Source organism: Peromyscus eremicus, chromosome 1, assembly GCF_949786415.1.
Source record: "Peromyscus eremicus chromosome 1, PerEre_H2_v1, whole genome shotgun sequence".
Lineage (NCBI taxonomy): Eukaryota > Metazoa > Chordata > Mammalia > Rodentia > Cricetidae > Peromyscus > Peromyscus eremicus.
In genome coordinates, this window is record NC_081416.1 from 130,764,937 (window position 1) to 130,790,349 (window position 25,413).

Consider the following 25,413-nt stretch of genomic DNA (forward strand, 5'->3'; position numbering starts at 1 on the left):
GCTGGAGTTACAGGTGTACATCACTGTGTGCAGCTTACATGTTTGTATTAAATTAATTTTGAGTCCTTGCATGTTCATAAACTTTTTATTTTGCCATTTATTTTTATTTTTTATTGTTTTACAAATTCCACATTCATTTACTCCACTTGGGGTTGTGACCACATCTTTCTTTTTTTTTTTTTTTTTTTTGTGGTTTTTCGAGACAGGGTTTCTCTGTGTAGCTTTGCGCCTTTCCTGGAACTCGCTTTGGAGACCAGGCTGGCCTCGAACTCAGAGAGATCCGCCTGGCTCTGCCTCCCGAGTGCTGGGATTAAAGGCGTGCGCTACCACCGCCCGGCCTGACCACATCTTTCAAAGGCCTTAAGTGAGCAAAAAAGAAAATTGTTCAATAGCTCTGTCTCCAAGGATCATCTGGTGTGGACCATATAGCAGTGTTGGACATGATTCCATTTGGATTTTCTGCAAGTCTAATAACACTGTTCCCAAAGAGGCTTTGGGAGCCACTAGCCCCTCACCCACCTCCACCTCCTCACAGTGTAGATGAGAAATGGGACAGACAGAAGAGTATTTCAGTGGCTTGCCTAATGTTTCACAGGGCTGCAGTTGGAGTGCAGGGAAAGGGGAAATAATGAGGCACCTGCAGACAAGACAAAGCTTCCCTCCACCTCAGCCCCTGCCTTCTCTTTTATTCCTTCCAGAGCCTGAAGCAGCAGGATGATGACTCACAGGGTGAGGCACACTCTCTGCAGCCTCCTCCTTCCCATGTCGCTGCACCACCACCTCACACAGCAGCGCTCACCATAGTTCTTGCAATTCCAACTTTACTGTTCTTATTTGATATCTGTTCAAATTATTGTTTATGATACAGTTATTGGCAATTTATTTATTTAGTTTTTTTGAGACAGAGTTTCTCTATGTAGCCCTGGGTGTCCTGGAACTCACTTTGTAGACCAGGCTGGCCCCAAACTCACAGAGATCCACCTGACTCTACCTCCTAAGTGCTGAGATTAAAGGCGTGCGCCAGCACTGCCCGGCCAGTTATTGGCTCTTAGTTGTTTGCTTTTTATAAGGAACTGTACATCTCTAAATGTGTTTTTTCTTGAGGTTATATTTACTCCATGAGAGACTAATGTTGATACATAAATGAGAGTTCATGGGAGGAAAAGTGTGAAGCATCACTTTGTAATAGAACTCACATTTCCATAAGACATGTTTTTGTGATTGCTGATTAATATCTGTGTTCTTTTTATGTTCACGTGTGTCAGAATGAACATTTTAAGTTTTAATCATGTAAAATGTGCTTTACTTCTTCTCTGGAAGGTCTACAATGTGTTAGTGGAATCTTTTTCAAGGTTAGAAGAGGAGATAAAGAGCACTGGAAGAATGGTCAGAGAACATTTGCTGTGAGGGTGATCCCATTACTGGTACTTTACAGAATATGCTTGGAGAAGGAAATGGGGTTTAAAAAAAGAGAGAGAGAGAAAAGGCATGCTCTAGGTCAAGAAGGCAGTTTAGATGGAAGTTAGGGAAATGTAGTTGGCACTTTATTTTAAGTTGATAGGAGCTAAGTATAGCTGAAGTCTGGTGTTAACAGGGAGATAACTCAGACCCGAGAAGCAAACCAGATCCTCCTGACTGGTGTAAGGCTGTCCTTATCTGGGAGGTCTGGCTAGCCACTGAAGCAGTGCATAGAGTAGCTGTCTGGGCTGCGCAGCGTGGGCTTCTCTGGGGACAAGCGTGTCCGAATTGCAGGTTTACTTTAAAAGGGGAGTGCAGAAAAAGACAGAAAAGGGTAAAAAATAGTGAATGTAGTATTATTTCTGTATTTTCAATTTATTACACTGGTATTTATCATACTGCATGTCACATATATTGTGACTATAATGTTAAATGGCCACTTTGCTGTCATTATCCTAACAAGATATTGTTGGCTATTTTATTATCTTAAAACTGAATTATTTTTGTTGTGTACTCCTCATTGAAGTTGCAAGGACTCTAGACTGATGTTTCCCACCAAATATTATTTATCAGCATATATTATACTGCTTCTAGAACTAGAAGATCATTTGAGCTCCCTGATAGGTGTGTCTAACCGTTTGATGTTGCAGAAATGACATCTATAAAATTCACTCTTGAGAATCATTTGACATTAGACAACTCACCTCCCCTAAATTGCAGAAAAAAACTCACTTTTTAAAGTAAGCTTAAGATTTTGTGTTGGGCTACATTCACAACTGTCCTTGACTATGCAGCTCATGGGCACAGGTGGACATGTCTGTGTGCCTATAAAATGTAGTTTAAATGTAGTTTAGATGGTATTTCAGTTCTTTTACATAATTGGCTGTACAGACATACAGTTTTTGAAACCTAGCCCTTCAAATACATAAAAGTGATACGGTTTTCATATTTTAAATTATATTGTGGCTCAGTTCTGAAACGTTATTTAGTGCCTTGATTATGTAGGAAGGAATGTGTCTTTTCTTGTGTAGATTAGCTCTGTCTTTATTTTATACACTAGCTCTATACCTATACAAATTACAAATGATAGAATAAGATTTGGATACATTAAAATATAAATGCATAACATAATTTTTAGGGTTTTTTTTTTGTTTGGCTAACTCAATTATTTTAACATGTATCCTAAGGGCATTCTGTGAAGAATCTCACTCAGTGGTTAAGAGATGGATCAGGAAGTTGTATATTCAGACAAAAAGATGTTTCTTGTAGTTTTCATTATTATACAATAAAACATCTGACAGTAAACTTTTTGTATTATTTTTAAAGGGTAGCAGTTTGTAAAACTTAGTACATAAGTAAATGCACTGTGTGTAAGCCTTCTTGACTATAACAGGCGAATTTTGCATGTTAGAATTACCTCTTAATACCTTTTGTAATTCAGTGGAAATATTTTCCTGCAGTGCTTTGTTTTTGTAGAATTTTTCTTTTTACATTTTTTTTAGGTTTAAATTGTTATTTCCAGAATCTACCATGAAAACTTTTAAAATGTGTACATTCTTGCAAAAGGAACAGAGGATCAACAGCTAGTATTTGTACAGGAATTTAGAAATCACTTTAAATTTTTAATGTCATTAGTATTCATGTAGAATTATTGTATAATAATTAAAAGTTATATCAGTATTTGCTACATGTGTACAGTTGACATATTTAAACGTATCTTACCAATGTAAGATAGTAGAAAATAATGCTTTCCATGAGTAGGCACTTAGTGAAGATGTTTCAGTTTAAGCTTTTAAACTGTATTTGATCTTTCATTTGTTACTAATTTAAAGTAAATTTTTGTATTTAGCATTCTGACTAACATATTTTGATATTCCAATCATTTATTGAGTTTTAACAGTTACTAAGCTCAGTGTTTAATAAGATAAGGGAGAAAAGTATTAAAGTTATAAATCTCATGAGCTTTAACTGTCAACTGAAGTAATGTATTTTGAAAAGCATTTTGAAAACAATACCATATTAGTTATGCTACCTCTAGTTAAAAACAGGAGAAGACACAACTAAAATTGCTCTTTAAAAAGTGGGAATATTTTTATATCGTACAACAGAAACTTCAGCAGTATGCTAGACTTTAGGCTTTGTTGAAGCAGGCTAGGGCTCTGCCCTGCTCATGCATCAGCTTTGTCCTCCTGCTTGCCTCTTCATGTTGGCAAAGGCAGTTTCAGGCCTCATATGCACATATGATTGTCATAGGCAGGACTGTCTAACAGACCTGATGGAAACATTATCTGGGCTGGCCAATGTGGTAACCACATGTAGTTGTTGTATTCCAGAAATAGGCTAGTACACCTGAGAGAATAAATTTTTAATCTTGCTGAGTTCCAGATAGGTAATCTCACATTGGTCAGTGACTAATTGTGCACCAGTGTTAAGTGTCAAGATAAGTCAGGACAAATACTTCTCTGCAAGTTTTCTAAAATTACTTAGTTGTCCTGATTTTGAACACATGCTTCCCCCGCATTCCACTTCCAAGTATACTAGTCATGGTAGTGGAGAGAGGCTGAAATGTGGTGATGAGTATTTTCTAGCCAGATGTCCCACCATTGGGAGGTGGTTTAACAGGAATCCAGACAACATGGTAGTTATATAGTAGTAGATATATATCTAGTAGAACATATTGGAGTTCTTAGAATGGATATCCCCACATATGTGACACAAAAATGCTAGAGTGTGGGGCTAGAGAATGCAGTGGGTCAGAGCTCATAAGGCAGTGACACTTGTCTGGTACACTCTGGACACCCCTAAGAGGTATTTAAAATATTGATAGTCACGCTATTGTTGTAGAATATTAACCTGACAGCAGATAACCAGCATTTTAAGAGAAATGTATAGCTTTAAAATATATTCATCTGAGTAAAAGGCTACTATTCTAGAGTTACATCAAATAGGGAAATTGTTTTCCTTAGTTTTCTTTCAAAATCTAAGAACGTTGTCTTCATATATGGTCCTGTTGACTGGTCATCTCCATATCTTTAGTTATAGTATTCAGTAGGTATAAATTCCAATGTGATAATTATTCACGATCATATTCAATGTTTCTAAAGCTTTTAATAACTTATATGAAGTACTCTTATACTACCTGGTATCTCTAAATCATTGTCCAGACCTCCTTCACTGTTAATAAAATTGAGTGCATATTTTAATTATTTATCAAAATATTTAAGCATACTTAAGACTAATTCACTAATCTGTTTTTCTATGCCAACTAACTTGACTGTTTGGGCATTTCATTTAAATAATGTCATACAATATATCATCTTTTGTGACTTCTTTCATTTACATTGATGTTTTCAAAGCTAAATTGTAGCATGTATCAGGACTTTCCCTATGGGAGACTAATAGTTCATCTGCTGCTTTGAAGTTTGTACGAACTTTTTTGTATGGGCATATGTTTTCATTTCTCTTGATGTCTGACTAGGAGTGGAATTTCCTGAGTTATATGGTAAGTTCTGCATTTAATTTTTAAAAGCTACAAAATTCTGGTTTATATCTAACTGAAAAAAACATAGTAAAAACATCAACAAAGAACTGCATTTGGTTTTCATGAGAAGATGCTTCATTTTTCTAAAAAATTCAGTATTTTCAGGGACAGGGTATCTGGACTAATTCTCCCATTGAAGACAAAAACACTACCCAAACTATTAATAAAAATGTTTTTATGGTGTCAAAAGAGATCTGAAAGACTATGCCACGCCAAAATCTCAGGGATGCCAAGAACATAGAGTAAAGAGGTTAAGGTTCTGGCTACCCTGAGTCATGTACCCATCTCTATACAACTGTTGAAAAGCAGAATGCCAGGTTCTCATAGATGCAGATGCAAGGCGAACACTACCATTTATTTTTAAGTTGATGAGTCTAATGCATTACCCTTCACATAAAACTGGGGCCTTCGGAATTGTCTCCTGCTTTCTCCTCTTCATTCCCAATGAATTACACCAAGAGTGAAGGAGTGTGGTGCGGTGCTGGTGCTCGTGGCTGGCCGCGGCGGAAGAGAGCGCTGGATGCTAGGGGGGCGGAAGAATCACGAGCCATGGTTACCTTTTTAGAGCTTTATTAGGAGGAAGGAGAGAAACAGAGACAGAGAGACAGAGAGACTGTGCGGAGGGGAAGTACAGAGAGAATACCGAGAGAGCGCGTGGCAGGGCAAGACCACTTTTTAGGCTGGGGCGCCTTCGCAGGCTGATGATGTAATAAGGACAGAATCCTTACAAAGTTCTTTAATGAAAAGAAAGGACGAAGAGAATTTATGTTTGAGAGTTTATAAACCAAATGTCAGCATTAGATGGGATTTCAGGCTAAAATTTTATAATATAAAAAGTCTAAGAAAGCTCCTGTATCAGAGAAGCAAATTTATTTTCTATTTGAAGAGTGACACCTTCTCCTGTGTTTCTGAATCTAATAACCTTTCAGAATTATTGAGCATCATAGAAAGATGACCAAGCATGCAGAAATACAAGACAAATTTTACCATGGTGATACCAGCCTGTAGACCTACCTATAATCCCATTACTTGAGAGATGGAGACAGGAAGATCAAAAATTCAAGGCTGGCCTGAAGTATGAGACCTTGTCTGAGACAAGAATGTAAGGCGCAGTTAGTGAACAGGTAGAGAGATGCAGACTGCCTTCCAGCTATTTCAGATTACACATACTTTCTTTTAGGGAATAAAAGGCAAATTTGAGAATATCTTCAAGAAATAGGAATTTATAAAAAAAAAATGACAGAAAAATTGAAAAGCATTAAATGCTTTTAGACATTGAGAATGCAAAAACCAAAATAACTCAATATACATGGTGGTAGTGGATTTCTCATAGCTACAGAGAGAAGTTCTGGACTGAATGAAGGTATTTTCTGTAATTTAGTATGAAGAGTTAAAGAGAAAATATTAAGAGGGACAGGGTAGGAAAGAAGTATTACTACTGTTTTTACAATTCCTGAAGTGAAACCTACAATCCTAAAACTAAGGCTTTAAAATTCAAAGAAGACAAAGCCTGACCACCACCTACTTACTGAGGTAGATGTGACTAGGATCCTGGAAGGACTGAGGAAGAAATGTGATGACATGCCTACAACTGCACACACACAGTCAGTGTCCTCTCGGCAGTTAAATGGTAGCAGATCACAAGCCTCTATCTGTTGTCACTTTGATTGGTTGAGTATTGCGGTTGTTGAACAGCTGAAGGAATACAGCATAATGGAAAGTAGACTGACCAACGGGAAAAGTAGATTCCAGCCCCAGTTCTGCTCTCCACTAGCACTGTGGAGAGCAAGTGCTGTGGAAGCTGGTGAGAACACTGAAGCTGGCTGGCCTCTTCGTGCCTTGCCTGGCCTTGTTAGTAGATTGCAGCATTCCACTTGTTAGTACCAAAGACAGGGGAGAACCTTTACTGCTCTGCCTTTGGTAATGATAAAGGGAGAAAGAGTCTTTTTATGGTAGTGGGGTCCTCAGAAGCACTCTTCCTGCTTGGTGATAAGGAGCAGAGTTGGCTGTCAGACAGAGCTGTATTAGCTTATTATCTACACAGCTGACGCTGCCTCTTAAATTCCTTTCTTGTGGCAGAAACCCATCTGAAATGAAGGCTTGCAGAGCTGAGATGCTACAGCACTTTACTTCCTCATAAGTACCAATAGGCTTAAACCTTCTTTCATAGAATTAAAAACTACAAGTAATTTTAAAGCAGAGTTGTGTTGTTTTGTACTGTATATTTAAAAATGCTATGAGATACATACTTTGTAGTTGCTGTTTGTAGAAAACTCAGTGATTGATAAACAATTCAATCTACAAAGAAGAGCAAGGCCGAATTGGGGTGTGTGTGTGTGTGTGTGTGTGTGTGTGTGTGTATGTGTGTGTGTGTGTGTGTGTGTGTGTGTGTGTGTGTGTGTACACCTTTGAAGACCAGAGGTTAGTGTCTTTCTTGGTTGCTTCTCTGTCTTATTTTTTTGAGACAGAGTCTCTTACTGAGCCTATAAGCCCTAGGCGTCCTCCTGTCTCTGCTGCCTCAAGGCTAACATTAGAGGCATGAACCACTACACTCAACATTTTCAAGAGATGAGTAAGTTGTCAGCTTGTGTAGTAAGCACTTCAGCAACTGAGCTGTTTCCCCAGCCCAGAATTACGTACTCTTTAAGATACATGAAAACTGTGGGAAAGTATTGAGAGATTTAAAGTTAAATGATCAATTTCATGATTAGATTTATGTATAGATGCCCACTGTACTTGTTCTTTTCCTAGAGCTGTGTAGATTTTAAGGGTTCAGTACGTTCCATTTCTTATGTTAATATTTTCACTACTGATGACAACTTTAGAAATTTGGCAAGTAGAACTTGCTGCCATGGATGGTGAGGATAATTGGACAACAGGACCTTTTTTGGCCAAGTACACATAAATGTACATGTAATAGTTAGACTGTGAGTCTATGGAGCTTAAGGCCACTGGGGGAATAAATGTGGTGTTTGTAACATGCTTATGTTTAATGGTTGTATTTTAATGAGTTTCAAGAGTTGTGTATAGAATTCCTAACATATGAGAAGCATTTGGAAAGGCTAGTGTGCCTAGTGTATAATCTTTAGTATGTAAAGATAAGCCATACTGAATAAGGTGAAATTTCAGAATCATTTGAAGAAATGTAAGGATAAGCTCTCAAATTATAATGTTCTGTGGATACATTATACTTCCAGGAAAAATAGGAATAAAACAAATTTCCATAGTCATTGCAAATCAAGTTTGGCAGGGTACCAAGATCATTGACATCTGAGTTAATCCCTTACTGGTGACATTTCTGGCCTAGCTCTTTGACCATGCTTGTTTCTGCTCCAAAAGTGGCGGGTATATTCGGGACGTTGATCTCTAGTGCTGCTTTTGGTTGTGCGGGAACTCAGCATGGTCAAAACTGCCTGGAGTTGTCAGCAGCTCTGCCTTAAACTCAGTGAGATGCATCAGAAGTTTAAAAATGGAATTAAACATGCTGAAGGTAAATTGGTAGTCTATTATCTTTAAGCCCTTAGGGCTTTTATTCTTTTAAAAATTAGATCTTATTTTATGATGGCCTTTTCTTAGAAATGAGAAAACTAACCATCTATTATATTTTTACTTCAGAGTAAGAAAAACAATCAGTGTGGTCCAGGGGAATACTTCATAGACACTCAAGAAAGTTATCTAATAAATCAACTCTAGATTAAAGCAAACTGAAGGGACTGTAGAGACAAAGCTAGCAAAGGAGAGAGGGGATGTATTCTGAGTAACTTTTCACTACAGAGTTTTAATATATATAAAGTCACTGAGAATGTTGACATTCATCATACATAGGAAAGACTCATTGTTGATAAATAAACATTGGTTTGAAGTTTTTATGTTTTAAGAATATGTGGGAAATTGATAGTATAGAAGAGAACAAATTAACAGTAAATTATTTGGATTCTGGGCTAATTCCTAATGAATAGGATAAATCCCGATAGAAAGGAATACCAGTAGATAAAATGGCAGACATGACCTGAGCATAAAGATCCTGTAATTTCTCAGCATATCATTTTGATAGATTCTTGTTAGATTCTTACTAACTTTACTAACCATAGTCTAGCTGTGTCTCTGAACATGAAGTGATTTTAGTATCCTCTAAACACTTTGAAAAGCAAGAGTCCAAACAAGCAAATCCTCCTTGTTTCTTAATGTGCAGTGGGAGAGCTCAGTTTGCTCCTGTCTTAGGCTTGTGTTACTTGGAGAATGTAGTATATTTGTAGTCATTTGATAATCATCATTCAGTGGCTCTTAAATAATGCCGTTTATTCGACCTGTGCTCTCGTAACACATTTTACAAAGAACTCATGGAAAGTTAGTATTCTTTTTGTGTGAATTTTCCAATTGTATTTCAGACGTTAAGAAAGAAAGGCCTTAATGGTTGTGAGAGCCCTGATGCTGACGATTACTTTGAGCACAGTCCACTCTCGGAGGACAGATTCAGCAAACTAAATGAAGATAGTGATTTTATTTTCAAGCGAGGCCCTGTAAGTACTTTCACTTTACCTTTACTTTTTATTTGTTGATCCTTTTTGTTAACTTCATATCTAGGCTCTGAACAAGAAGGAACACAGAGGGTGCGACAGCCCAGACCCCGATACTTCCTATGTGCTAACTCCACATACAGAAGAAAAATATAAAAAAATTAATGAGGAGTTTGATAATATGATGCGGAATCATAAAATCGCAGTGAGTACTAAAGTATGGTTTGTGCTTTTATCATGTGCATGAAGAAACTGACCACACACCCTACCTCATTTTTAACAGAAGATTGATGGCAAGTCCTAGAGGAAAGAAGGTGTTTATGAACTCTGTTTGGTTTGACAGCGCTTTGAGTTGCCAAAATCTTACAGTACTAAATGTTGAGTGTCTTAAGTACAGAAATGAAGAGAAAACGTCCTAATTCATGTTCTGCCACTAATTGTCCTTTATATCTTTACATAAGCTGTCCATATATCCTGAATTATAATTGTTTGATCTCTGAAGTAAATGAGTTGGCTCACATGATTTTTAAAATTGTTTCTAGTTTTAAAATTCCTTGATTTTTAGTATAAAGTACACATATAAGGCATTCCCGTCTTTCCCATTACTTAATATACATATTTAGTTGATCTTAAGAGTGCTAAATGTAAGTTAGTTGAGTTTGTTGTAAGATTTCGTTCCTCTAAGTCATTTTACTTGCTTTACACAGTTATCTTCATTTTAGAAGAACTGAACTGACGGTTGAGCTCTTCGTACCATATCCCAAAGCACTGAACAGCAAGAACACTGAGTACATGACTGCTCTTCTCTCATATTCAGTATTACAGAAGAGAGCTAGATTTATTTTAAGGAAACTCTTATCCTTACACTAATCACATAACAAATAGTCACTGTAATTTTTCTGTGCACAGTTACCTAATCTTATGAAACAGTCCATTTTGAGCTTACTGCACTCATGTGCCTGGACTGAAAATACTGGAAAATCTTCTTACTGGACTCTGCAGCGAGAGCAGCTAGAACCACTGCTGTAGCTCTGCTCTCTACCTCTGTGTGTGTAGGGATAGCTGCTGTGGAACCAGTTAGCTCCAGTGCTGGGGTTTTCTTTTTCTTTTTCCTTTTCATTATCATAGTTGAATCTCTTGAATTATGCCCTAAAAACGATGCACATCATATGTCATTTCTTCAAAGTAGTTTTGTAGGAAGAATCACATGAAAATAGCTTTAAACAATTTTTTGAGCTAATACCATTATTTTTTAAAACAGAACAGTAGCAAATAAAATTTCTCTGATCTCATAGGGATGTTGTTCCCACACTCTAACTTTAAGCTGCAAGAATAAACTAAAATTGCTTCATTGTTTGCTTTTTGACTCCCCACATACAACTTTAAATTATGAAGAAGCTTGCTGTTAATCATGGTCAACAAATGTATTGAAATTGGTCTATGGAGGAAATACCAGAGAAAACTAGGAAATGCACTTTCAGAGAAAGCATATGAAGTATTTTGACTAAAAGATAGCTTTTTATAATCATTATAAGTTAATCTTTATACAATTTTAAAGATACCAAGCGTCTCTAGTCTAACTTGGCAGTAGTTAATCTTAATGTGTAGGTGGGTTTTTTTTTTATATTTCATTACATAGAAATTAATTTGTGTTCTGTATATAATTACTTGACTTTTCTAGTTTAAAAAAATGTCCATTAATCAAATCATACTGGACTTAATTCATAATATCTCAAAGTTGATGTATTAAGTTAATAATGTGTATATACTTTACCCTTTGCTTATATTTGGGTTTCCCCCAATAGAAATGCAATGTTAAGAGCCGGGTGTGGTAGTGCACGCCTTTAATCCCAGCACTCGGGAGGCAGAGGCAGTCAGATCTCTGAGTTCAAGGCCAGCCTGGACTACAGAGTGAGATCCAGGACAGGCACCAAAACTACACAGAGAAACCCTGTCTTGGAAAAAAAAAAAAAGAAAGAAAGAAAGAGGAAGAAAGAAAAAAAAAGAAATGTAATGTTAAATTGGTTTGCACTGGAGTTCTAATTAATGCTTACTTGGTAACTGATAAATTTTGTAATGTCTAAATTCAACAATATTTTAATTTCAGGTTTTAACTTTTCATTTCCTCTTTTGAATATTTGAAATATACTGTATAGTTATATTAACATATATGTATCAATATCAAATGAAAATAAAGTTCATGTCAGGTATATTCATATTCAAGTATAATTCTAGAAGAATCAGCTTAACACTGCAAATGAAGAAATTATCCTCGTCCTCTTCTTTGAATAATGAGAGTTAACTAGGTAAAGTTATTTAATGTTGATGGAATGAGACCAATAGTTTTCTCTTCTTCTTCCTTACAGCCTGGTTTGCCACCTCAGAACTTCTCGATGTCTGTCACAGTTCCCGTGAGCAGCCCCAATGCTTTGTCGTACACTAACCCAGGGAGTTCCCTTGTGTCGCCATCTTTGGCAGCCAGCTCAACGTTAGCGGACTCAAGCATGCTGTCTCCACCCCCAGCCGCACTGCACAGGAATGTGTCCCCTGGCGCTCCGCAGAGACCACCGAGTACTGGCAGTGCAAGTATGTCGTGAAGTGTTCTGTTGGTGCTCTTAAAAAGAGCATGAGAAATGAATTGCTGACAAAGAAAGTTTATTCTCTTTAGTCTTAGCTTTATTGTCAGTCCAGGTGTGGTGGCCCATGCCTTTAACCCCAGTATTTGGGAGGCAGAGGCAGCCAGATCTCTGTGAGCTCGAGAACAGCTGTGTCTATATAGTGAGTTCCAGGATAGCCAGGGCTATGTAGAGAGACCCTGTCTCAGAAAACAAAAGCAAGCAAACAAAAAGCCTACATCATTGTTGGGATGAGCAAGAGTCACTGCTGCGTGTGGGAGGCCAGCTCCCACCTTTTGAATGGTTCTTATGAGAGAGGGATAAGAAAATATTAGATAGAAAGAGAACCCTAGTTGATGAGAAGAAAGACAGAAACACAGGATAGCTTCGGGATGGTCTGGATCAATACCCAACAGCCTTTTCTATTTATTCAAAAGGGCTTTTTATAACAATGCCAAGGGGCAGGGCAAAAGAACTTCCCCTTGCCAGATGAAAGCATATCACACAGCCAAGTGTAGACTCCTTTAAATACCGAGTAACCACGCCCGTGGTCAAATCATCTACTTATGCAGCCCTGCTGGGTAAAGTAAGCCCAGATTCTCTAACCCTAAGTAAGTTCTGACTAGATAGCCTCTGTGGACAAAACATTGTTGGGCAAAATAGAATAGTATAGAGACTGTGCCATCTCTAACTTTTCTTTATCATGGGAGAGCCACACTGGTGACAGACAGAGAATTTAACTTCAGTGTTGCAAGTGAAGATTGGAAGTTGAATGTGACCCTCATGCTAGAAGTAGAGGAGTGAGTCTGTTCTGTGCATCTCTTCCTGCCGAGTTAGTTCAGTAATTCCGTAGCAGTTGGCAGTACATTTGCCACCTTAGTCTGTAGTTAGTATCACCTTCCCCACAGTGCTGGGTTTAGTAGTGCTCTCTATGAACGGTCTCATTCTCGTCAGTATTCACTAGTTGATATAGATGCACAGGTGGCAGGTCTACCAAGAGCTCTGTAGATAAGTTCATGTATGTGTATACTACACATAGACCCCCCCCACGGCATGTTATATATTACATATATATGTATATAGTGTAACTTATATCAAATTATACATTAGTGGTAAAGTTTAGACTGAGCTAGTTTTATATTGACTTGATTTTTAGGAATAGAATGTGAGTTATAGTGGGATGACTGCATTTGACTGTAAAGTAAATCCAATTTTTATTCAATCTCTCTTTTCTCTGTAACATTGTTAGGTGGGATGTTGAGCACTACAGACCTCACGGTGCCAAATGGAGCTGGAAATAGTCCAGTGGGTGAGTGGATTCCTATTGTTTAACTTTGTAGGTGTCTATTTGAGCTGAGCTACAACTAAGTATTGTCCTGAAATAAGACTTTCTGCCTTCTGAGGCATAGTTTACTATCCAACTTAATAGTTGTCTACAATAGCCCTGCTTCATCCTTTACACATTGACTTAAGTTCATTTGTTCGTTCATTCGTTCATTCATTCATTCATTCATTCATTCACTATGTATTAAGTGCTTCTTCTATACCAGCCGTTGTTGTTTCCTAAAGACTAAGTTGCAACATTTATATCAAGGTCTTTTTTTAAAAAGAATATTTTAAATTTATTTTTTACAGCATCATACACATACACATATACACTCTGATATATGTATCACACACACAGAGTGTATCTTGATCATATCCTTGCCCACATTCCCCTTATTTCCTGACACTTCTCTATGCCCACACAGCCTCCTTCTACCTTTACTGTCCTCTTCTTTTTTTCTTTTCTAAGTAATCCATGAGTTCAGTTAGTGCTATCTGCTTACCAGTTGGTATGAGACCATCCACCAGATTATAGACACCATACCAGCAACTACAGCTCCAAAGAAAAAGGACTCCCCCTCTCCCTAGTAGTTGTTAACTGCCAGTACCTCCTCGACTAGAGGTGGAGTCCCTCCTTACTCCGTGGTAGATGTTGAAAGGCTTGATCTTGTACAGATAGCCATGGCTTGGAGTTGGTGAGTGTGATGGCCGTGTCCTGTCTAGAAGACAGCAGACAGCGTTTCTCAGCACTCCCCCCATCAGCTGGTCCTTACGTTCTTCCCACCCCTTCGTGCGTGGTGTTCCCTGAGCCTTGGTGGGGAGGGTGATATAGGGGAGGGTTGAGTACTCAGTGGTCACTTATTCTCAGCGCTTTGATCAGTTATGAGTCTGCATTGACTGATGCCTGCTACAGAAACAGCTTCTCTGGCCAAGATTGAAAGCTGCATTCATCTGTGGGCGCAAACACATTTAGAAGTCAGTTTGACGTCTGCCTTCGAAGACCATTTCTTAGGGACATGCTTTCTGTAACTTCTGTCACCACTGAAGTTAAACTATTGGAAAGTACTTTATTTTTTTACAAAAGCATTAAATGTGTTCAGAAATTGGAGTACTAAGAAATGTGTGCATACTACTCAAGTTAGAAACCCGAGTGATCCCTTGAGGATCTGCTTTGATGGTCATATGTAAAGCATTCATGCTTTGTCGTAGTTACAGTCAGATAGGCTTTCACTATGGGCTGTTCCTGATGTGGTGGTGGTGGTGATTACATCCAAGTCTCACACGTGCTGAACAAACACTGTTAAGTAGCTCTATTCCCAATATGCTATATGAACAGCAGGTCTTACACAGTAGATTAGCTCCACCTAGTTAAAAAACAAAACACAGTTTGGTGCAAATAGTTGGCTACTAAGAGAGACTGTTTATTTCTGGTTCACTTTACTTAGGCTCCAGCCTTCTGGAGTCTTGGTGGTTTAAAGATATGTCATATTGGGGCTGGAGAGATGACTCAACAGTTAAGAGCACTTGTTGCTTTCTTGGTTCAAATCCTAGCATCCATGTGGAGGCTTACAGCCATAACTCCAGTTCCACAGGCTCCACTGCCTTCTTTTTATACTGGGTACCAGGCATGCATGTAGTCCCATACATACATGTGGGCAAAACACACATACACATAAATAATTCTAAAATATATTTTAAAGTATATTTAAAGACAGGACTATCTTTCCAATCCTGACATGTGGTGAAGATAGATTATGATTTTGATGTTATATCTGCAGTACAGTATATGATATTTTAGTGGACTTAAATGGATTAAAAACCTGCTATGGAGTCTTAAGAGATCAAATGTACCTGTGGGGTCCCCATACTCTTTCTCTGACCTGTCACAAATTGAAGATAGCTGTTTCCCAGCTGAAGGCAGAGTGAAGTGGGACCTGATTTTTTTTTTTTTTAGTGTAAGGAGATATTTATACACAGTGTTAAGGATGTAATGTTATCTCAGCTAGGCAAGCACTGGGGTGGGACTTCTTAATCTTGTCCCCATTTCGAATGAGCCTCAGACCAGGCTGCCACCTTCCTTTCCCCAAGAGTGATGGTTTATGTTCCGAAGGAGAATAAAGCTATTTTTACCAAGAGGGAGAGAGAGATCAAATGTAGAAAATATACGAAGGTCTTGCTATCAGTTATACATTAGGGCTGCTACACTCATATATGTGTATTTTCAAATGTGTGTGGTTTATTTAATTACAACTCAGTTGTATTGTCTGAGTCCAGTGTACTCTTTTCATGTACAGTTATGCTTCCCCTCCTGACACCAGGAAGTATGTTTAAAGTCCACCAAGATTTGAGAGAGCCTTGTATACTTGTATACATTGGGCTGAGACTCCAGAAGGCTGGAGCCTATACAAAGTGAACAGAAGTAAACAGTCCCTCTTAGTAGTTACACTGTTAGCATCATACAATTTTTTTGTAATTCAGTGATATTTATCTATTGTTTGGGCCCTGTTGTGCATAATAGCCTGGGAATATAGGAATAAACAAATATAGTAATGTTTGTTTAACATGTATGAAGCCTTAAATTTAACCACTAACATTGCACATACAAAGTGTGTACCCAACAGCATTTTAGTCAAAGCTAATGTCTTAGTGTGAGTGTGGGACATACCTGTAACTGCAGTACCCCAGAGGTCGTATGGGACAAGAGAATTTTGGGTTCTACACCAGCCTGATCCACACAGCAAGTTGTAGTAAAATTGAAATTCAAATTAAAGAACCAAAAATACATGCGACTTTCGTTTGCTAATTCCCATCTGCTACTCCCTTTTATTGGAACTCCCAAATGTCTTCATATGCTTTTGATACCTTGTAAATTAGTCTTGACAAAAAGGTTTGAAAGGTTTCAGTGGTTATAAAATGTCTGTGCCTGTAACCCCTATCCCATTTCTGAGGCTTTGTCTAAAGATGTAGGCTAGGGGCCAGAAGTGGCTCAACAGTGAAGAGCATTGGTTGCTTTTGCATGGACCTAGATTCAGTTCCCAGCACCCACATGGAGGTAACCCAAACTCCAGTAAGTCTAGTTCTAGAGGATCTGATGCCTCCTTCTGGCTTCTGAGGGTTACAGGTACTCATATGGTACACAGACATGCATGAAGACAAAACACTCATTCACATAAAGATAACTGAATCTTTAAAAAGGGAGTAAAGTGTTTATGATAGCTTAGTTGTAATGAATAATAGGCTGAAATCAGCATAGTCAGCAGTGTGAACATTAGGTAAATTTCAAGTGAGTTATTTTTTTAGTTGTGATTTAAACCTGTGCAGAAAATAGAAATATAGAAAAAAAGCATAAGGACCCCAAACTGATTCTAATAGTTAAGGTGATAAAATAATGTATCTTCCCCTTTCTTTTACTTTTTGAACTTTATGTGACATGATAGTGATGGTATTCCTAAAGTCATAAAATTTTTATTGTAGTAAATTGGTTTTCTGCTCTTTTTTCCTGTGATTTGATCTTTTTTTTTCTAATCTGTCATTATTTTAAACTTAAACTGGCAGTTGTACATACTGTAATTTATATAGCTCTGTCATGTGACAGTCTGTTTGTTTATGATTTACTACATATATTATTTCACTACCAAGAATAGAAATGTGTTACTCAGCTGATACCGTAGCTCAGATATTTTTTTTAAGCTTTGGCCTATGTTGTAAAGTCAAGAATGAAAAAAAAAATTGATATATCTAGTACCTTCACTAAAAAAAAATTGGTGTGTGGGGTTGGAAACAGCATATGTATGTGTGTGTTTTGTGCACATGTCATGTAGGTAGGCGGTATGCACACGGTACGGAGGCCGGAAAGTGTTGGACATCCAGTTTCTTCCTCTGTCACTCTTCCACGTTGCCTGTTTGAGACAGGGTCTGTCACTGAACCCAGAGTTTATTGCTTAGCTACACTGGCTGGCTAGCAAACTGGGGATTCACGTCTGTTGTCTGTCCAGAGTTTGCTAGCCTTTCCCATGCTAGACTACAGGGAGTGGCCACTGTGTCAGGCTTTCCTGTGTGAGTGCTCGGAGTCTGCACTCAGCTCCCTATGCTTTCCTGTGTAAGTGCTTGGAGTCTGCACTCAGCTCCCCATGCTTTCCTGTGTGAGTGCTCGGAGTCTGCACTCAGCTCCCCATGCTTTCCTGTGTGAGTGCTCAGAGTCTGCACTCAGCTCCCCATGCTTCCCTGTGTGAGTGCTCGAAGTCTGCACTCAGCTCCCCATGCTTTCCTGTGTGAGTGCTCGGAGTCTGCACTCAGCTCCCCGTACTTCCCTGTGTGAGTGCTCGGAGTCTGCATTCAGCTCCCCATACTTTTACCACAGCAGCTTTAATGATCGCCGTCTCCCCAGCTTGCAGTTTCATTTTTTAAAAACATGTTGAGAAAGAGAAATACATATTGGACTAGAAATAGAAAGCTCAAGAAACTTCTGGAATTGTTAAGTGTTGAATGAAAGTGGATTGGGGATTGCATGGTGCTAGAGCAGTGGCAGCTAAAAAGATGGATGGGAAAAAGATTCCCCTCTCACAGGTGAATGAACTGAATTTCGTTCGATGGATGGTGTTAGGAGCCTGGTATGGGAATGGTGGAGGGTGACATTGGGTCTATGTGTTTAAAACATTGGCTTGAGATGACAGCACTTATCTGGAAAAAGTAGTCCTTGGCAATTGAGTTTGGACTAAAAATGATGGGAAATGAAGCAGAAATTTGTAATTTACATTGAAGCCTTGTGTGCTTCAATCATCATATTGCATGAGAAGTTATGAGTCTCTGGCAGAGGAGAAAGTTACATTTTTAGTGCTGGCCACTGTGGACGGATTGAAAAGAGGAATAGTATTTGGAAAGGAGGGCACAGACAATGTTTTTGTTAAATATTTCTAATAGGATACTTACTGTCCATTCAGTGGGAATTGTCATCAGACTAAGTAAATATGTCATCGGTTATTTCAAAGTCATGGTCTTTTTTTGTAGTTTAAGAAATTTTAAATCTTCACATAAATGATATTTTTTAATCTTTTACTAGTATTTTTGCGTATTGAGTAATCTGCTAGTATGTCACTTTTGTTATTTGTCACTGTGAGCTCACTATGTAGATTAGACTGGCCTCAAACTCAGGCCTGCCTCTGGCTCCCAGGTGCTAGAATTAAAAGTGTGCGCCACCACTTCCGGCTTGAATCTTGCTTGAGTTTTTAAGAATCCTCTGAAGTTTGCTTGGCACTTGAACTTCAAAAGTGGCTTCATAGTAAAACATGAATGACATAATCATCTAGTTCAGTGCTAGATGGGTACTAGTTCTCAGGCCATGGGCAAACTTGCCATCCACTTGAAGGCATTGCTTCAACTGAAAAGATTTATATTCTGAAATATGAGCTGAACTGATATAATGGAACAGCATACCTTCTACCTATAGTAACATAATTGAGATTAGGCCTGTTAAATTTCTGGAGAAGTGGGCATGTGATTTACTCAAGAGTGTTTTTGTTAAGAGTAATAAATTGCCAGGCAAACTGAAAACATGTTTTAACAATAATCACACTAACTTAAGTTTATTCAATTAGAAAAGACATTTTCATTCCTAATTTGTAACTTACGGCAAGAGGAGTTATGTAACTGCTTCACAAATCATTCTGAACAGTGTCTCCATAGAACTTAAACAGAAGCTAAGAGGCATGCGTGGATACAGTCTAGGAAATAACAAGCTTGCACTTGAGGTTAGCTTCAGCCTGGCACGTTGCCAGACACTTACATCATCCTGTAGTCACTACCTGCTGCAGTGCCTGATGGAACACTAAGATACTGTGCTTTTAACCCCCTTTCACTCCTGTAACTTGATTCTCATGGGCTCCTATGGCCTCGTATAAAATGCATCATGGATTTCGCATAGGAAAGCCACAATCGTGCTTTGTGGTGATGTATGACTCTAAATTACATATTTGCACCATCTGATGATAATATTGAAATATTAGTTCTTTTTTTCTTTTTCTTTTTCTTTTTTTTTTTTTTTTTAGACTTTAGTGCAAGTCCGTGAAATAGTCTTTCAGATACTGGAGACTCAGAACACACATTCTTACATTATATATTAAGAGAAACCTCATTAACCTTATTGCTCTACAGTATAAAGTTCTAATTTTGAATACGTTATTTGCAAAATATTTTTTAATCCTCCAGATAACAAAATCTGGATTAGCTTACAAGTGAGTTTTGCTCTGCAAGGGGAAGAGGGGGTGACCTAGAGAAGAGGTGTTTTTCTCCCCCTTCAACCTCAGTGCTTTCTGGAGCTTATGAGGATGCAGGAAATTGCCCTGCAGAGTGTGGAAAGCAGATTGAGCCCAGATTGAATAAATTCCCTTCAAGACAATGAAAGCAGAATGCAGGAAATAGCCTCACAAAATTAACTAAAATAACAGTCCCCACAGCAAAGTAAAGTGAGACACAAATAAAACTGGTGTGTCACGTGGTAAAAGTTTTCGAGAACGCAAGAATTGGGTGAAAGAAAGGGCAGAAAACAGCCTAGTTGTCACCCTGGAGCACCGTCCCAGTGGCAGTGGGCAGTTCCTAGATGCTGCCCTTACCTTGCTTGTCTGTGCTGTTGGTATTTGAGTGCCAGGCTTAGGAATAGAGTAGCTAGGATTCTGGAGAGTTGATTATGTTACATTGATAAATGTTAATTTTCTAGTTTCTCATACAGATAATTCATTTTTATAATGGTAGTTTTTTTAAACTTTCAAGTAATATTTGTAAGTAGATAATTATATTAAGGCCTCTACTTTTATTACAGCTTTGTCCTTACAAATTTTTAATGTCTCCCTAATCACAGTATTTGATTATTTTTTGTCTGTGGATGTTTTATCCGCCTGTATGTCTATGCACCACATATATACCTGTTGTCTTCAAGCCAAAGGAGGGCATTGGATCCCCTACAACTATAGTTACAGACAGTTGTGAGCTGCCATATGTGTGCTGGGAATTGAACCTGGGCCCTCTGAAAGAGCAGCCCAGGGCTCTTAACCACCGAGCTCTCTCTGCAGCCCCCTAATCATAATCTTAAATTGTAGAATCCAGTACTGGTAAACTGGCTCAACAGCTTGCTCCCAATCTGGTAGACTGAGTTCAATCCCACATTCCACATGATAGAAGCAAAGGACCAACTCCCACAAGCTGTCCTCTGATTTCCAGACACACCCTTCCTCCACAAATAAGCATAATTAAAAAAAAAAAACCATAGAGTTCATATATCAGGTTATCATTTGAATGTATATAATGTACCTGAAATTGCTTTGTAAACCCCCAAATAGTATGCCAGTTTTCAGTGATTTTAAGGAAACATACTTCTTTTTATTCAAGAAATTCTGTGGAATTAAAATGTGTGTGATGTATGCATGTGTGTATACTAGTGTTCTCAACCATGCTGGCATGTTGACAGAGTTTGATGTGATATCTTCTTGAATCTCTCCATCTTATCTGTGGAGACAGGATCTCACTAAACCTGGTGCTTGCAGTTCCAACTAGATAGGTGTAACTAGCAAGCACCTCTGGGTCTGATTGTCTTCACACCACCACTGCTGGGGTTGCAGGCATGTAACCTCATACCTGGCTTTCTTAAATTTCTTTTAAGATTTTTTTTTGTGTGTGTGTGTGTGTGTGTGTGTGTGTGTGTGCGCGCGCCTTTGGATGCCAGAAGAGCTATAGGTGTAGGTGATTGTCGTGGTTAGGAACTGAACTCATATCCTCTGTAAAAGTAGCAAATGCTCTTACCCACTGAGCTCTCTCCAGTCCTAACTAACCTGGCTTTCTTACATGAATGCTTTGGCTATCCTGCTTGTACAAAAAGCCCTGTATCCAGTGAGCCATTTACTCAGCCTGCTGATGGGTTCTTTTGCTTTGTAAGGCTTTTAATTTCAAGTAATCCTTTTGCCAGTTCTGTGGGCTATTTGCTGTGATACTGGGGTTCTGTTCAGAAATTTCTTGCTTATACCTCCATCTTAAAGTCTTTTCCCATAGCAATTTCAGTATTCTGGTTTTTTAATTAAGGTCTTCAATTTGCTTTGAATTGGTTTTTTTGTTTTGTTTTTTTGTTTGTTTGTTTGTTAGTTTGTTTTTTGAGACAGGGTTTCTCTGTGTAGCTTTGCGCCTCTCCTGGAACTCACTTGGTAGCCCAGGCTGGCCTCGAACTCACAGAGATCCACCTGGCTCTGCCTCCCGAGTGCTGGGATTAAAGGCATGCGCCACCGCCACCCGGCCTTGAATTGGTTTTTGTGCAGTGTTATAGTTAGGGTTCTAATTTCAATTCTTTGTGGATATATATATCCAGTTTTGCAACACCATTTATTGACTAGGATATAAGACTCTTCCAAGCCCATGTACTTTGTCAGCAGCTAGGTGTCTGTAGCTGTGTGGACTTACTTCCAGGTCCTGTACTCTGTCCCATTGGTCTCCATGTCTTTTTATGCCAGTTCTATGCTATATTTGTCACTGTGGCTCTGTGGTGTAGATAATGAGATCTCTTTGGCTGTGTGCTTTCTGTCTAAGAGTGCATTGGCCAATCTGTGGTCTTCCGTGTTTCTTCATGAATTTCAGGATTATTTTTCTAGTTCTGTGAATAATGTTTTTGGATTTTTGCTAAGAATTGCAGTACCTGTGAGGATTAATTTTGGTAGTACAGCCATTTCACAGTGTTAATTCTGCCAGTTCAGGAACATGGAAATTCTTCATCTAATGTCTTCAGTTTTTCTCTTTCAGTTTCTTAAAATTTCCCTTTTAGAAGTCTTTGACTTCTTTAGTTAGATTTACTTATAATAGAGTTTTAAAAATCTAAAACAAGATATCTTACCTTATTTCTTAGTAAGTTTGATATTGCGCTCTCTCTCTGTCTCTCTCTTTCTCTCTGTGTGTGTGTGTATGTGGTGTGTGTGTGTGTGAATGTGTGAATGTGTATAAAGTACTGGCTTTATATATTGATTTTGTATCATAACTTTACTGAAAGTGTTTTTTGGACCTAAAGTTTTCTGATGAAGTCTATGGGGTCTATTGAGTATAGAATTACATCATCTGCCACAAGAGATATTTTTTTCCTTTTTGAATTTGATCATTTTGATCTTTCTCTTGTCTTATTACTCAAGCTAAGACTTCAAGCACTATATTGAATCATGGTGAGAGTTGACATTCTGTTTCATTCAAGACTTTAGAGGAAATGCTTTAAGTTTTCTCCATTTAGCATAATATTGGCTGTAAGTTTGTCTTATATATTCTTTATTATGTTGAAGTATGTTCTGTCTGTTTCTATTTTCTTCAGAACTTTTATCATGAATATGTATTGAACTTTGACAAATAATTTTCCTGTTGAGATAGTCATGTGGTTTTTTGGTTTTGTTTTTTGTTTTTTGTTTTTTTTTTGTTTTTGTTTTTGTTTTTTTTTTTTTTTTTTTTTTTTTTTTTGAGACAGGGTTTCTCTGTGTAGCTTTGCGCCTTTCCTGGAACTCACTTGGTAGCGCAGGCTGGCCTCGAACTCACAGAGATCCGCCTGCCTCTGCCTCCCGAGTGCTGGGATTAAAGGCGTGCGCCACCACCGCCTGGCCAGTCATGTGGTTTTTATGTCTTGAAATCTGTTGATATAGATTATAACATTTATTGATTTGCTTATGTTGAATCATCCTTGTGTCCTTGGGATGATACCAACTTGGACATTGTATAATATCTTAATATGATCTTGAATTCAGTTTACAAGTATTTGCTGAGAATTTTTATATCTCTATTGATTCTTTTGACTATAGCGATTGGCCGGCCTCTAGTTTTCTTTTTTGGTTGTATCTTTATCTGCTTTTGGTATCAGGATAATACTGGCTTCATAGAATGAGTTTGGTGGTATTTTCTCCCTTTGAGAAGTGTTGCACTTAGATTTTCTTTAGAAGTTTGGAAGAATCCATGTAGTCCTGGGTTGGTTTCTTTTCTTCCTAGAGCTTTGAGGTATATTAGATTGTTTACTTGAGCTCCTTCTGGTTTGTTTGTTTGTTTGTTTGTTTCCTTCTTTCCTTTCTTCCTTTCTTCCTTCCTTTCTTCCTTCCTTTCTTCCTTCCTTTCTTCCTTCCTTCCTTCCTTCCTTCTTTCTTTCTTTCTTTCTTTCTTTCTTTCTTTCTTTCTTTCTTTCTTTCTTTCTTTCTTTCTTTCTTTCTTTCTTTCTTTCTTTTTTTTTTTTGAGACAGGGTTTCTCTTTGTAGTTTTGGTGCCTGTCCTGGAACTCGCTCTGTAGACCAGGCTGGCCTCAAACTCACAGAGATCCACCTGCCTCTGCCTCTGGAGTGCTGGAATTAAAGGTGTGCGCCACCACCGCCTGGCCTAGTTTTCTTAATATGAACACAGAGCTATAAACTTTTCCTCATAGAACTACTTTGGCTGTGTCCTAGAGATTCTGGTGAGTTATGCTTTAGCATTCATTTGATTCTGAGAGTTTTATAATTTCCTTCCTGATTTTTTAAGATGATTTTTGTTCCATTAAAAAGGTATAGCTCAGTCTCCAAGTATTTATGTTTTTTCTTAGCTTAATCTTGTTATTGATTTCTTGTTTTAATTCACAAAGATCTGATTAGATGCAGGGAATCATTTCAGGGTTTTGTGTTCATTAAAGCTTCCTTTGTTGTCTGTAATGTGATCAATTTTAGGAATGGCTCCATTTGCTGCTGGGAAGCATGTGTATTCTCTCTGTGTTAGCTAGCATGCTCTGTAGATACCTATTAAGTCCAGTCAGTTTGTTTTATAGTTTAGGTGTGAAGAGTTTTTGATGATTGTCCTTTTAGGAGCCCTGCTTATGTGTGAGAGTGGGTAATAAAGTCTCCTGCTCTACTGTGTCAGGACCTTATGTGGTCTTTGTGCTCTTTAATGTTTGTTTTAGGAAGTGGTCAATGACAACAAACCAGAACAACTGCCAACAAAATCAATAGTAATAGCAAACCTTTGTCAATAATTACTTGAATACAAATTACTAATTCATCATTTAAAGATACAGACTAACCAATGTGCTTTAAAATGAGGTTGCCTCTAAAAAACTCATGTCTCATGTAACTAGAAAAGATCCAAAACCTTAGAGGCTTCAGAATTTGTTGTGTAAACATTTACAATAGTTTTGTCCTCTTGAAGGATTACTCCTTTTGGTAATATGTAGGGGCTCTCTTATCTCCTAACTAGGTTTGGTTCTAAGTCTTCATTATCAGATGTGAGGATCCATAGGTCAGCTTCTGTTGCTTGGTAGGTTGATTTCAGCCATGGACAAACTCAGATTTTGGATCTCTTCTAATTCCATGAGTTTCTTGGAGGCAACAAGTAGACCTCATTTTTAAGCACAGTTGGCTAGTCTGTACCTTTAAAGGATGAATTAGTCATTTGTGTTCAGGGTGTTGGGAAGGGTTTGCTGTTGCCATCGATTTGGTGGGCAGTTGTTCCGGTTGGTTTTTCCTTGTTTGTTTGTTCTTACAGTAGTATTGGGTGTTTGCTGGTTTGGGACTTCATTAATTGTCTCTGTTAGACTTTGTTAATCCTTTGTGTGCGTTCATGAAATATATATACTCTTTCTTCTCTTGGGGGCTAACTCTTTGTGTTTAGTATTCCCTTAATCATTTCCTGCATTGCTGGCTTAATAGTCACAGATTGCTTTAAGTAGTGCTTGTTTTCAAATATTCTTTATTCTCCATCAATTTTAATAGATTATTTTGATGGATTTGACAATAATGGTTTAATTAAGTTTTTTACTTTCAGATCTTGAAATCCACTATTCTTTGCTTTCCTGACTTCTAGGCTTGCTGACCTACCAATATTCTAATATTTCTACTTCTATGAGTAGGCATTTTTCCTTCAAAACTTTTTGGGTTTTTGGTTTGTTTTGTTTTGTTGGTGTGTGTGTGTATATGTATGTGCACACGTGTACCATGGC

The 25,413-nt window shown here is 38.0% G+C and overlaps 1 protein-coding gene across 6 annotated transcripts in view; it reads left to right on the top strand.

Annotated features, from left to right (window-relative positions):
• The window catches only part of Mef2a (myocyte enhancer factor 2A), a 132,764-nt gene that overhangs the window by 83,819 nt on the left and 23,532 nt on the right, over positions 1–25,413 (top strand). For 2 of the 6 annotated variants that reach the window (XM_059273093.1, XM_059273095.1), the window contains exons 5-7: positions 9,584–9,721; positions 11,883–12,102; positions 13,381–13,440. In XM_059273093.1, coding sequence (XP_059129076.1) covers positions 9,584–9,721; positions 11,883–12,102; positions 13,381–13,440 — 418 coding nt within the window. Of the gene's footprint in view, positions 1–4,184; positions 4,267–9,387; positions 9,520–9,583; positions 9,722–11,882; positions 12,103–13,380; positions 13,441–25,413 lie in introns of those variants that run through there. The other 4 variants (XM_059273094.1, XM_059273096.1, XM_059273105.1 and 1 more) reach the window with 3 other exon arrangements.